This window comes from Fragaria vesca, linkage group LG3, assembly GCF_000184155.1.
Source record: "Fragaria vesca subsp. vesca linkage group LG3, FraVesHawaii_1.0, whole genome shotgun sequence".
Taxonomy (NCBI): Eukaryota; Viridiplantae; Streptophyta; class Magnoliopsida; order Rosales; family Rosaceae; genus Fragaria; species Fragaria vesca.
The window spans coordinates 22,373,866-22,386,350 of NC_020493.1; the positions used below are offsets into that span (position 1 = coordinate 22,373,866).

A 12,485-nucleotide genomic window follows, 5' to 3' on the forward strand; every position below is an offset into this window, starting at 1 on the left:
AGGTTGGTGATCGACAAATTAACTAGGTGAGTGAGAGAACATTTCTTTATTGTTCTTCCACATACGGTGTTTAAATTTGTTCAAATTATACAATGCAAGAAATAACCAAGGAATTACTCATCAATCGATTGGAGAGACAAACTGACAAAGGATTTGATTAAGGCGTCTGATAGGCAGTTGGTACTTTGTATATAGGAAATAGCGTTCAGAAGGAAAAGATTTTGATATAAGCCCTTCAGGTAATTTCGATGTTTTCTATTAGAAGCTCGTTGATGGAAGAAACGAGTGTTTCTGTCACCATCTTTCAGCCACCTAGTCTTTGCCCTTAATTTCCAAAAAGCAAAGACTATTCTGACTTGGAAACTAAAACTAAGGCGGAGAGAAATTGGTACCCTATGTGGAGAGAGAGGTCCGTACACTACTAACACTCACGAACCCTAATCAAACAAGGAAAATGTCTCCAGCAGATCCAATAGCAATTTACATTGCTCTGCGGAATGAAACTCTATTACTTTTATGAAACTACATATTTGAAGTTAACTAAAGAATCTTACCCTAAAGAAAAAAAAAGAAAAAGAAAAAAAAAAAGGAGTCCCAATCCTAAGAGGAAAAAGAGGTACTAGTGTCCAAATACTAATATAGGAATCCACATGGGTCCAGGAATTCTAATCCTACACCTAGTTGGAAAACTTGGAAAACCTAGCAGCAAACTATAAATACTGCCTTAAGCGTTCTTTCATTCACGGTGAACCACATTCAGCTATCCTTCAGTCAGCTTCTAGAGAAAAACATAGAAGGTACAATGGCGACGCGACAGCTTTCTAGCAGTTTGATGAACTTGAAGTTCATGCAGAGGGCAATTCAGAGAGAGGAGCAGGTGAAGAAACAAGGAGAACATGTCAAAATTGACGCTGGTGGTGTTGGGGGCTTTGCTTTTCCCTCTGCTGTTTCTATCCAACCAACCAGATATCTGGTCGCAATAGAAGGTGACCCCAAACCTGCAGCTGTTAGAGGTAGGATGTCGTTTAAGGGTTTCAATCCATTAATTGAGAAACTGAGTGACACATCAGCAAACCCTAATGGCGACCATCAAAGAAGACAACACTATGAAACACAAAACCTGAATAATTTGAGCAAAACAAATTATTCGTCACCATTTAAAGGTCTTTCCTTCAGCAACCAGAATCAAGCATCAGCAGACCCAAATGGATACCGTAAAAGAAAACAGTTTGAAGAAGTTTATGATACACAGTATCCAAAGAAATGGCACAAAACTAATCAAGGTTATCGACAGCCATCCCTAAATGAAAATGGAGGCTCCTTCAAGAAACCAGAGAATAGATATTTCAAGACAAGACCATTCTTAGGCGTCAAAGAGTTTGATGAGAAGAGGTTAATCATAACTATAAACCAAAATCACGCATCAGCAAATCCAAATGGATACCGTAAAAGAAAACAGTTTGAAGAAGATTGTGATACACAGTATCCAAAAAAATGGTACAAAATTAATCAAGGTTATCGACAGCCATCCCCAAACAAAAGTAGATGCTCCTACAAGAAACCAGAGAATAGAAATTTCAAGACTAGACCATTCTTAGGCATCAAAGAGTTTAATCAGAAGAGATTAATCATAGCTAGGTGATCTCACTTGGTAGTATAGCTGCCTTCAGATCCTGTCAGTAATATGTAATTTTATGTAAGATAATACTCATAATAGTCCTCATATTAGATTTAAAACACAGGACAATTTAAGTGATTGGAATTCTTTTGATTCAACTTATAATTTGTATTTTGCATCTTTCACCGTAAGTTACAATCCATATTAATTGCATCTTCCATATACAATACTCAATTTGCCAGGTCTGACCAAAAAGCAAATTAATTTACTTGGTTGCCCAAAGAATGTGGTACGGGAAAAAAACCATGAAGAAACTCGAACCTTCAAATGAAGGGCCTGGGAATATATATACTTCATTATCAACCTCATTTGCAAGTCATAATCCATCGAAAGAGAAAACCAGCTCAGAGAGCTCTTAACTGTTGCTCGAAGATTTCGGTTTCTCTTTTGCAGTGGCAGTCACACATTAAGGTTCGGTGACAGCTCTGCTGCTGAAATTAATGGCCATTTGTTATGTCATCAAGATTCTCATTTCTATGTTGATGAATTGATTTCCTGTGATTTATCTCCTCCCTGCATAAACAAAGAATATCATCCTAAATGAGAGTTAAGTCCAACAAAGACGTATCTGAACTAGTAGTGGAAGGGAACTTGCATTTAGTTTAAGAAAGAAATAAGATAAAGAGGAAGGAAATTCAAATTACATCCTGTAAGGATCCACTTCTATCAGTTCTATGAGCAAAAGGCAAAACATGAAAAAGAAAATATAGAGAGTGAATTGGCAAATAGGGATTCATTCAATGATAGTTTAATACTATGTGATTAAGGCTTTGTATTCTATGATAGATTACTGTTTCTAATTCAATGAGGTGAACGGAAAAGATTCTCAGTACGGTTGGAGACCAGAAATCAGGCAACAAATATAATTCATAATTTAATGCAAACCTGACCTGAGGCACTTCAAGATTGAATCATAATGTAGGATAGCAATAAGTCTTCGCCTCGTTTCTTTTGGTGGTTGTCTGCCACGCTTAACCACAGGCAACTGCTTGATATCTTTGGCCTCCATTAGCTCCTTTGCCATTAATAAACCCATGTCAGGATAACAGGTTAATAGACCTCGGGTTCGCCCGTGAAAGCTGATTTCTCGAGTACATATAGAGGAAACAAGACAGGTATTGTCCTGTAAAGAAACAAATTTTGCATATCATTAGGAAACTATAATATGTTGTACTAGAAATCATATGCAACATATTATAGCAGAGTACTAGAAGGTATATGGTCATGGACATGCATATATGTCATCACGCACATCCAGAAATCTAGAATCACTCTTCAACGTATCAGGTGACGTCCTTGATTGATACCGTCTAACATCACCATATGTCAATATTCCCTCCAGAAAATCTTCATCATCAACTACTAACACACAATTCCGATGATTATCATGCATGGATTTAATTGCCTCTTGTATTGTTACGGTCAGAAAAACTTTCACATAATTTGTTGACATGGCCCGCGAAACCTAACAGTGCAAAAATTGAATAAGACAGGTTAAGTAAAGTAAGTGAAAAGCTGACAAGAGAGGCTGCAATTGTGTGAAGGAATCTGTATGTGTGTGTGAGAGAGTGGGAAACCTTCAGATTTTCCAGAAGCATTTCTTCAGTTAATTCAGAATCAGAAGTGTTTCCCATTACAGACAGTTCCAGATCATCTCCACTATCATGTTGTCTCCAAATAACTTCATCTTTCTCTTCGGCAGCTGAAACAGAAGAGTAACCTCTTGCAGAATTCCGTGTATCAGACGCGTCAGTCTCCTTGCCCTGGTTTACCACAGAGGGAACCCATATTGCCAATCCAACAGCCCCCTACTTGCACACGAAGATAAACAACATAAGCATGCAAGGCTTCAACACATCTAGACAATGTAACCACTTCCCCCCATTCATAACTGGGAAATGATTTGAGTAATGCACTTTAACCAAGTTTAACTAATTAAAACTGTTCCAAGGAAAATTGCAAATAAATCCAGTAATCCCGAAGGAAAACAATAGAAGAATTACCATGAGAGGAAGCAATATTCGGTAGTCTTTTGTCAACTCAAACAGAAGGAGAACTGACGTCAGTGGAACTGAACAAACTGAAGCCAGCATAGCAGCCATTCCCACCTGCCAAAATTTTAGAGCATATTAGTCATCTCAGAATCTGTTAATCATTACTACTAAAAGGAGATTGTTACAAAGAACTATACCAGTGCATATGCCTGTGGCTGAGCAACAGCAGCATTTCCTGGAATTGCTGAATTAATCAATTCTGCCGCTGAACCCCCAAATACAGCACCAACAGCAGCCCCAATCATCAAGCTTGGTGCATAAAGGCCACCTACAAGCCCAGAACCCTTGCATAAAGCTGTTGCTACGACTTTAGCTGCTGATAATTGAGTTAACAGCCAGATGCCAGGAGCCGAAGCAGTCTTTCCCGTATGCAGGATTTCTTCAACATTTGTGAAACCCCAGTACAGAATTCCCGGATACCTGAGAGCAATCAACCCAACTCCTAAACCACCTAAAGCAGGGCATGCAACTGCAGGAAGGCCAAATCTTTCCTTGATATAATCAAAAAACTTTGTGAACCAAGCAACCAAGCGATTGAAGACTACACTCACAGCACCACATAGCATGCCCAATATAAGGTAGAGGGGTAATTCTGCAAGGTAACATAAAATAGATCAGATAAATTACTGTACAATAGATACGTTCAAAAATAATTTATAACAACCTATAAAATTATGTGCAAGAAAACAGTTGACAAGTATAGTTGTCCTGCTTTTTGGACCATTCAACTTCATAATTATGAAGTAACTGACAGTTGTAAAACGTAAAACCAAATCACCAAATATTATTCAAGGTGATTCTCTCCCACCATCAGGTCGGTCATAGCAAAATCATTCCAAACACACATATTGATGTCACTTTTGGATACAATCAAATGGTGCATATACAGATAGATTGAACATACAGTATACATTTATTGAAGACAGAGGCTTAAATAAAACAGAGAGGCAAGGTTCATTACCAGCAGCAGATTTCAAATCGTAAACAGGCACTGTAAAGGCTGATTGTGTCCCAAGTAAAACATTAGATACTGTGGAGGATATAACAGAAGCCAATATAATCATTGCGGTAGTAAAAGGAGGAGAGTTCTCTGCTCGAAGTGGCCTTAGCACCGTTTCAATAGCAAAGAAACAACCAGCAACTGCCGCATTAAATCCTGAAGAGAAGAATGAAAACCTAAAACTTAGTATCTCTTGGTGCCATTGTTAACATAAACTGAAGAAGCAGAACTATATAAAGAGACAATATTATATTCCTATATTATCACCCTGTTATTTGTAGCAGAACACAGCAAGTATTCATGTCATTCATTAAGCCATGCAGGTTATAGTGATACTGATTAGGAGTCTATGTTACATTGGTTCCTTTGTCATTTTACTCTAACTTGGAATCACAGTATGAGGTTCCATTAAAGAACTGCCAACTCAGCACCATCATGCTTGTATTTGATGATCTGAATTCTAGTACACAGAAGCAACTGTCAATAAATAACACAGAGCTGCGCTACTTTTGGGCTTATACTGAAATTGTGTGGATGTAACAAGTCTTTCCTGCGACTCATATGGCAAAATAATTGCATTTACTATTGAATTTCATAATTCCAACAGTTCCACATATTGGAAGAGCATAAATTACTTTTCTTTCTTTAATAAATATGGATTAGATTTATTGATGAAGGAATTAAGGTGATACAATACTAGATTGTTATTGATAAATATTGTGAGCGGACAAAGAAACAAATAAACAGAACCAACTAATGAAATCTTTGGAAACAACTACCATACAAGAAATTCTGGTTACCTGAAGAAATTCCAGCAGCAGCACCTGCTGCAACCAGTGCAATCTTCCTTTCTCTGTTGTTTTCCATCATTAATGAGAACCCGTTGGCACATGATTTTCCAATATCTACACTAGGGCCTTCAGGACCTAAAGAACAACCAGTACCTAATGTGATAGCTGCCTGGACGGCCTTTATTGTAGGAAAGACTCCGGCTAGTAAATCAAATCCTTGCCCTTGAGAGGAAGTGGATTGCCTTATTTGATCCAATATTTCAAGTAAACCATGCATCATGCCAACTATAACCCCACCCGTGACGGGTATCAAAAGTATTCGATGCCAGGTATCGCCCAGTCTCTGCAGACGGAGCCATGCAGCACCTTCATTTGGAGTACCAGCCCAGGCCCATTCGTGTATAACATGTACCTAAAGGAGCACTACGCTGTCAAAAAATGCGAATAGAATTAACTAAAAATATGACATATTCTTATATACTCTGGAATCTAGAGCTTAAAGCACCATCCCTTACAGTGACCGACATATCATTTCATTTCTTATATTACATCTCATTTAGAGAATGCTAAAAACAAGCAAACAGTTCACATTCTCAAAAACTAACACGCTTGGCAACTACAAACCACCATCTTTCATCTGTTGCTTCACATAAATACCGAACCCAGATTGATTGACATAATTTCCAAATGATCAACTGCATCTCACTCTAATAGACAGTTTCAAACATCCGAGAATTACACATCATCATATAACTTAGTTCAAAACTTAGGGGAATTGGAGCTAGAGCCTAAAGTACCATCCTTTAATCTTCTATTTCCAAACAAACCACCAAAACCTAGTCCAACTCTGAACTATTAAACTACACTTAAAATTTACACAACTTCAAAAGAAGTTCTAAGTTTGGCAACCAAAAAGCACCATCATGCTTCTTAACCATAATTACCAAACCCATTATAATTGATTATAGTCTAATACAGTGCTGTAGATACAATCAACAAGTACACACATTTTCATGGAATCATAAAATTCGAAGCAAGATCATAATTTGCTGAGATTTGGGGAATGTAAATGTGAAGCTTACCCCTTTGTTAAATGCAGCAACAAAGAGACCGGTGGCGAGGCCGAGAATGCATCCGAGCAGAAGCAAAGCCCACTCCGGCGGAGCACTATCGGCAAGTTCATCGTTCTCATCGATTCCGGCCGACGACGCGTCATGAGTACTACTATGCCTTAGCTGATCCACCGGCGCCGGAGATCGCCGCTCTCTACTTTCTCCTCTCCGATTACTCTCCCTATCCTTATTCCCTTCGAGCCGCTTGAAGCTGTTCCGGCGACCGGAAAGCTTTCCGGCGCCGTCCAAATGCTTCAGCAGCAGATCCTTAAACGCACCGACTCCGGTTCCGCTTCTACTGCTCGGACTGGTGCTACTTCTCCGGCTCAGTCTCTCCTCCTGCGCTTCCAAGTCGCCGTCGTCCTCCGCCGAAACGGCGCCGTTCTCGTCATTCGAGGATCTCAGCAGAAGAGTCTCATCGCTGTACTCCTCTCCTGACATCTCCTCCTCACCCAACCGAAATCCCAATTTTGCCCCTCGTCTTCTTCTTCTTCTTCTTCCCTCTTCAAAAATCCAGAATTCCAAGCATTCTTCTTCGATTCACTGTGATTCTGTTTCTCTGCATTACACGCATCCCCGCTTCAAGAACTTCTCAAGGGCAATATCGTCATTTTCTTCCCTGTCATCGTCTCAACGCGTTGGTAACTACGCTCCTTTTACTTAATTTGGGATGTGGACGGTTCGGGTCAGATTATGGGCCGGTTTTGTTATATAACCCGGCCCAAAAAACTTGCTAATTCTCCGGTTATTACAGTCGTTAGAAAGCAGTTTTGCTTAAACCCTGACTTAAAGATTTTTCAGGGTTTATGAGCTTGAGCACTATAAATAGAGACTCTTCTTCTTCTTCTTCTTCTTCTTCTTCTCTTCCGTGTGGTTCTGCGCCGGAGGTAGAAGCGTTGCTCGACGACGTCGTTTGGGGGAACCTGTTGAGGTAATGAGGTCTTTCTTTTTGCTTGAATTCCATGGCTTCTTGTCTGATTTGTTTGGAGTAAAAATGAAAAAGGTAGAAACTTTAGGCATATAGAAACAGAATGCTGTGGTTTTCATGCTTATTTGAGTTATTTATCTCGTTTAATCAGGAAATAAAAAACATAAAGATGGAGATTTAGCTATGTAGAAGCGGTGTTGTGTGAAAGCCTTGTAATTTGAAGTCACATTGTTAGTGTTTGTGCAGTTACTCTCTGAATTTGTCTAGTTTTGTATGGCAAAGAAAGAAAAAGATGGAAGCTTTAGGCATGTAGAGATGTATGCTGTTGTCTACTCCAGGCCTGTTTGTCTAATATGGCTTGCAAAACAAAGAAGATTGAATCTTTAGTTTAGCTATGTAGAAGCACAATGTTGAGAAGTGATTAGCTTTTTAGTCACATTGTTAGTGTTGTGCTAGTAAATTGATCATATCTGAGTAACCCAGATGAACAAATTACTCTCTGAGATTCTCTGACTCAATTTTTGAAACGTAATAAAATCTGTCAAACACCGGGTGTTGCAGCAATTTTCATGACCATGGATTTGGAATTGGCTCATCTCCTAATGGGTCTATTGACATGCCTGGCACTGACACTAGTTGGTATCGTGGATATCAGTCAATTATGTATGAAGGGTCGCCGCCCGCCTCGGTGTAGATACATCAACAACCTGGCTAATATGATTGATCAAGCTATGACCGTGCTGTACCAGGACCTGACACTGTTTGAGAGTGTGCTGGTGTCTGTTTTATTGGCTCTTGTAGTGCTTGAAATGGTTGTGCTCTTCCTTGTGTTGGCACATTCTGCGGTTTTGGGAGATTTGGTTCAGTTGCATGGTGTGACACCATTTCAGCTTGCATGGTGTGACACCATTTCAGCTCACAACATGATCTTGGTTCTAATCCAATCAAGCTTTTGGGTATTGTATATAGGCTAGATGGTTCAGTTAACTCACACCTCATTCAGCATGTAAGTGAAGGTTTTAGTATGTGTAGAAACAGTAGACTTGTAGTTCATTGTCAGTACTGAGCCATATATATGAACTTTAGAATGAAAATGAAGCCTAATGATACTTCTGTCTCGTTGGCTACGAGCATTATGAATTCAACGTATGATGTTATGCCATTGTGGTACTTGCAAAAATCTTCTAGTTTACAGATAGAATTGATATGATGCTATGTTGAATCGACACCGACACGGCAATTCTCAAAAATATAAGATCCGACACGACTTGAACACGGTAAATAATTAACATATTTATATATTTTTAATATGTAAAAGAAATACTAAAAATAGGAAATATCATATTGGTCAAAAAGATCTTAATTATGTCTTCTAATAAACTCAATATAAACTTAAAGCATCAAAACCCTTCACTCTCCTCCTCGGCGTTCCAACTCCAGTTCTTGTCCCACTATTGACGTAAACTAACTACTTATGATACTAAACACCTCATAATTATTTCCTTTTAAAAATTCCCACAACCTAACAAATTCAGCACACTAGCTTGTAAAGGGACTAAAGGCTAGGGCTTTTGCAAGACGATACGATGCTTGCTGCAATATATAGGAGTCATCTTGCTTTCAGTGAAGACGAGAAGGGATGTGTTTTCATGGCAATGAGAGAAGGTCGAACTCGTCTGGGTCTAACTGATTTAGAGACTTGACCAAAAAAAACTGATTTAGAGACACTCTTTTTTCTTTTTCTTTTTCTTTTTTAGTGATGGGCTCCTCAACGCTCATAGGCCCAGGCCATCTTAACTTCCGCCTAGGCCCACCTCATCTCCGCCTAGCCCGCATGACATTTTTTTGTTTTTCTGTTTTTTTTTTCTATGTATAACTGAAGTCTGAAGGTCTGAGAGTTGCTGAGAAACAAAGTTTTTTTTGTTGTTGTTGAAGAAGATGATGCTGCTCAGGCGCAGGCGCGCAGCACAAGAGGTATGCTTTCTTCTTGTCTTCCCCTCAACGATTTCGCATAGCTTCGTTTCATTCCAGAAAAAACCCATCTGCAAAGTGAGTAGTGTTGCCGATGCCTTGAACCTGTTCTTCCATGAAATGTTATCCCTTTTAATCTTGAGTAGGCAGCATCTCTTTGAATAGAGTAATTCTCTGTCTATTCTAATCAGATGGGCTTTTGTGGCAGATTACTCTTAATAAGTTATGCCTAATCTATTTTGTCGATCTATTTTTTTTTGTTTGGTCAAAATTTATCGANCTTTTTTTTTTTTTTCCCCTATTGCTATAGCGAAGGAGTTAGCTAGCTAGGGTTTATTTTTTAGATATATGAATGTATACTTGTCTCAGTTCATCAGTGTAATCATTTTCATTCATTATTTCAGTTTCTTGATCTATCAAACTGTGGAAGAAAAAAATGGCAACGGATGAGAATAATCCGTCAACTTGGGTTCGCCTCAATGTGGGAGGAAAACTTTTCTGCACTACTATTGGTACACTGACTCTCCGCGAGCCTGATTCGATGCTAGCTACAATGTTTGGCGGTCGTCACACTTTGAAGCTTGAAGATGGGCATGTTTTGATTGATAGAGATGGAAATTATTTTGGGTTTATTCTTAATTGGTTAAGAGATGGTGATGTTCCTGCTGCTTTAGAAGCTCATCAGTACAAACAACTTTTAAAAGAGGCAGATTACTTCCAGCTACGTACGTGGTCTAAAAGATGGAATACATATTAGTGACTTTACTCGGTTGGAGGTCATGAAATATATACAGTCGTCAGTCAAAACATTTCGAGGTGTTAATCTTTCTGGCGTCGATCTATCCAAACTGGAGTTGTCAAGGACAGATTTCGTCTATGCATGTTTGCGAAATGTATCCTTCTCATGTGCAGATCTTCATGGGACTAACTTTGACAAGGCAGTTATTGAGGGTGCTACATTTGTGATTCAAATTTGCAAGACAGTGTGTTTACTGAAGCAAACATTGGTGAAGTCTCTTTTGTTGGTGCGAATCTTAAATGCACAAAGTTCACTCATGCGAATCTTGAACGCACAGATTTCAGTCGTTGCATGTTGAAGCACAGATTTCAGCGGTACCACTCTTTCAGATATTGATTTTACGAAGTTGGACCTAGATAGGACAAATTTTTCTAGTGCACGTTTAAGAAATGTGCGATTTTCTGGTGCATCCCTTGAGGGTGCGTGCTTTGAGGATGTTGATGCTGAGGGTGTCGTCTTTGACAGTGCAAATCTTGAGCAATGTAAATTTGTCAAGTCAAATATCCGGGGAGCTTCTTTCGTTGGCGCTAGACTTGCACAAGGGGATCTAGCAAGTGCATGTTTAATCAATTGCTACTTTGTTGGGGCAGAATTGAGTAATGCACAACTTCAAGATGCCGATTTTACAAACACTGACTTAAAGGGGGCCACACTGACAGCAGCCAATATGAGGGGTATCAAATTGAGTAATACTGATTTGAAAGTTGCAAACCTTGTTTAACTGCAGTGGATATCTCCAATAAGGAGCTTGTCTTGATTATCCTCGTCAATTTTAGTGATTTAGGACTACCAGCTATAGCATTGGAGCTATTACAGGCAAGAGAACAATGACATACATCGTTTCTCTTCGTTTTCACATGCATGTCATTTACTTTTCTATTATTAATGTTTGACATATACAGTTTGATTGGCAGCTTCTAGTTTTTCTTTCGATGAAAAAAGCATGATATAGATCTATTATATACAAATGTATGCATGCACAGAATTTTGGTTATCTAGCTTTGATCTTAATCTGTAACGTATCGTAGAATTTCATTTGAATTCTTTTTCGTTCCAGTAGTTGATCATCCTACGTTGGTGTGTTGTAATGCAGTCTTCACATGTATCTCCTCATTTCTATCCTTCCAAATCCACTAAGAACCTTAGTTACTGTTGCATACAAGTGTTTCTGAGTGCAATCAGTGATGCTAAAAGTGAAAAGGCCGCAAAACTGAATGTGCTTGTTTCTCCTTGTACGTGTATATGTGAGTACGTAGTTGTGTTGTTCAAATTGAAGTCTGGATGGATATCGACAAAGAAAAGAAGTTGCATGCCTGATCAATCTGATTCTATTCACATTGGGGACAATGGCATTGGCAACTGCTCTATTCTATCTACCCTCCCAACCCTAGCGGCGTGCTGTGCTCATCCGTCATCACCTAACTAGCTAGTCCGATCCTGCAGCTGCAATCCAAGTTACAGAATACTGGAATTTAACTTAGCCCTCGTGTATTAATCTGCAACATAAACTAGAAAGGCAACGAATTTGCATATATAAGCCAAAACATCGTAAAGCTCAACACACTCAAGACTAAACCGATACCGGGAACGCTACAGCTTTCTCTTCCTTTTCTTACTCAAGCATTCTTCAGTAGTTTCCATATCTTCCCGTTCTGGTGTCTGGCAGACATTGACAATGGCTGTAGCTTCTTCTTCTTTTTCTGGCTTCAAAGGAGTCACGACATTCCCATATTCTTTTGTTTCTTCAGCCGTTGTGAGGCAGATTTCTTCTTGCTCTGCCAAGTTCATGGGGGTCACAATCTCATCGCCACGTTCTCTTTTCTCTTGTTGAACTTGTTCACTACCACTTGGCTATTGATCCCTTCTTCATTAGTTGATATTTCATGGTCGTACAGCTTCTCATCCGATCTACCAAATTTCTTTTCCACATTCAAAAGGGCACCGTCTTCAAGTTGTTGAGGGTGCAAGATCTAGCCATATAAAATTCCACCCGGTACATTAAACATCGGACAAACTTTTCCACATCATAATTGCAATAAAATCTCAATTTCAATTTGCAAAACCATGAAATCAACCAATCCACGATTTCACGTTTATGCTCTTATGTGAGACTGAACCACATTATATGAAATTTTCTTAGGTACTTATCTGG

The 12,485-nt window shown here is 39.1% G+C and overlaps 1 protein-coding gene and 1 pseudogene across 2 annotated transcripts; one reads left to right on the forward strand and one right to left on the reverse strand.

The window, feature by feature from the left end:
* Positions 1-1,754: 1,754 nt before the first annotated feature.
* On the reverse strand, positions 1,755-7,279 carry LOC101313590 (chloride channel protein CLC-f-like). The gene is made up of 9 exons (XM_004294822.1): positions 6,606-7,279; positions 5,533-5,935; positions 4,694-4,888; positions 3,870-4,324; positions 3,682-3,786; positions 3,256-3,486; positions 2,931-3,143; positions 2,569-2,801; positions 1,755-2,191 (listed from the first exon to the last, which is right to left on the reverse strand). Exons 1-9 carry the CDS (start codon positions 7,074-7,076, stop codon positions 2,116-2,118), a joined length of 2,382 nt encoding a protein of 793 aa, XP_004294870.1. The 5' UTR covers positions 7,077-7,279; the 3' UTR covers positions 1,755-2,115.
* Positions 7,280-9,463: 2,184 nt separating this feature from the next.
* On the forward strand, positions 9,464-11,054 carry LOC101312429 (annotated as a pseudogene). The gene is made up of 3 exons (XR_184390.1): positions 9,464-9,537; positions 9,939-10,616; positions 10,680-11,054. The product of XR_184390.1 is annotated as an FH protein interacting protein FIP2-like (transcript).
* Positions 11,055-12,485: the final 1,431 nt, after the last annotated feature.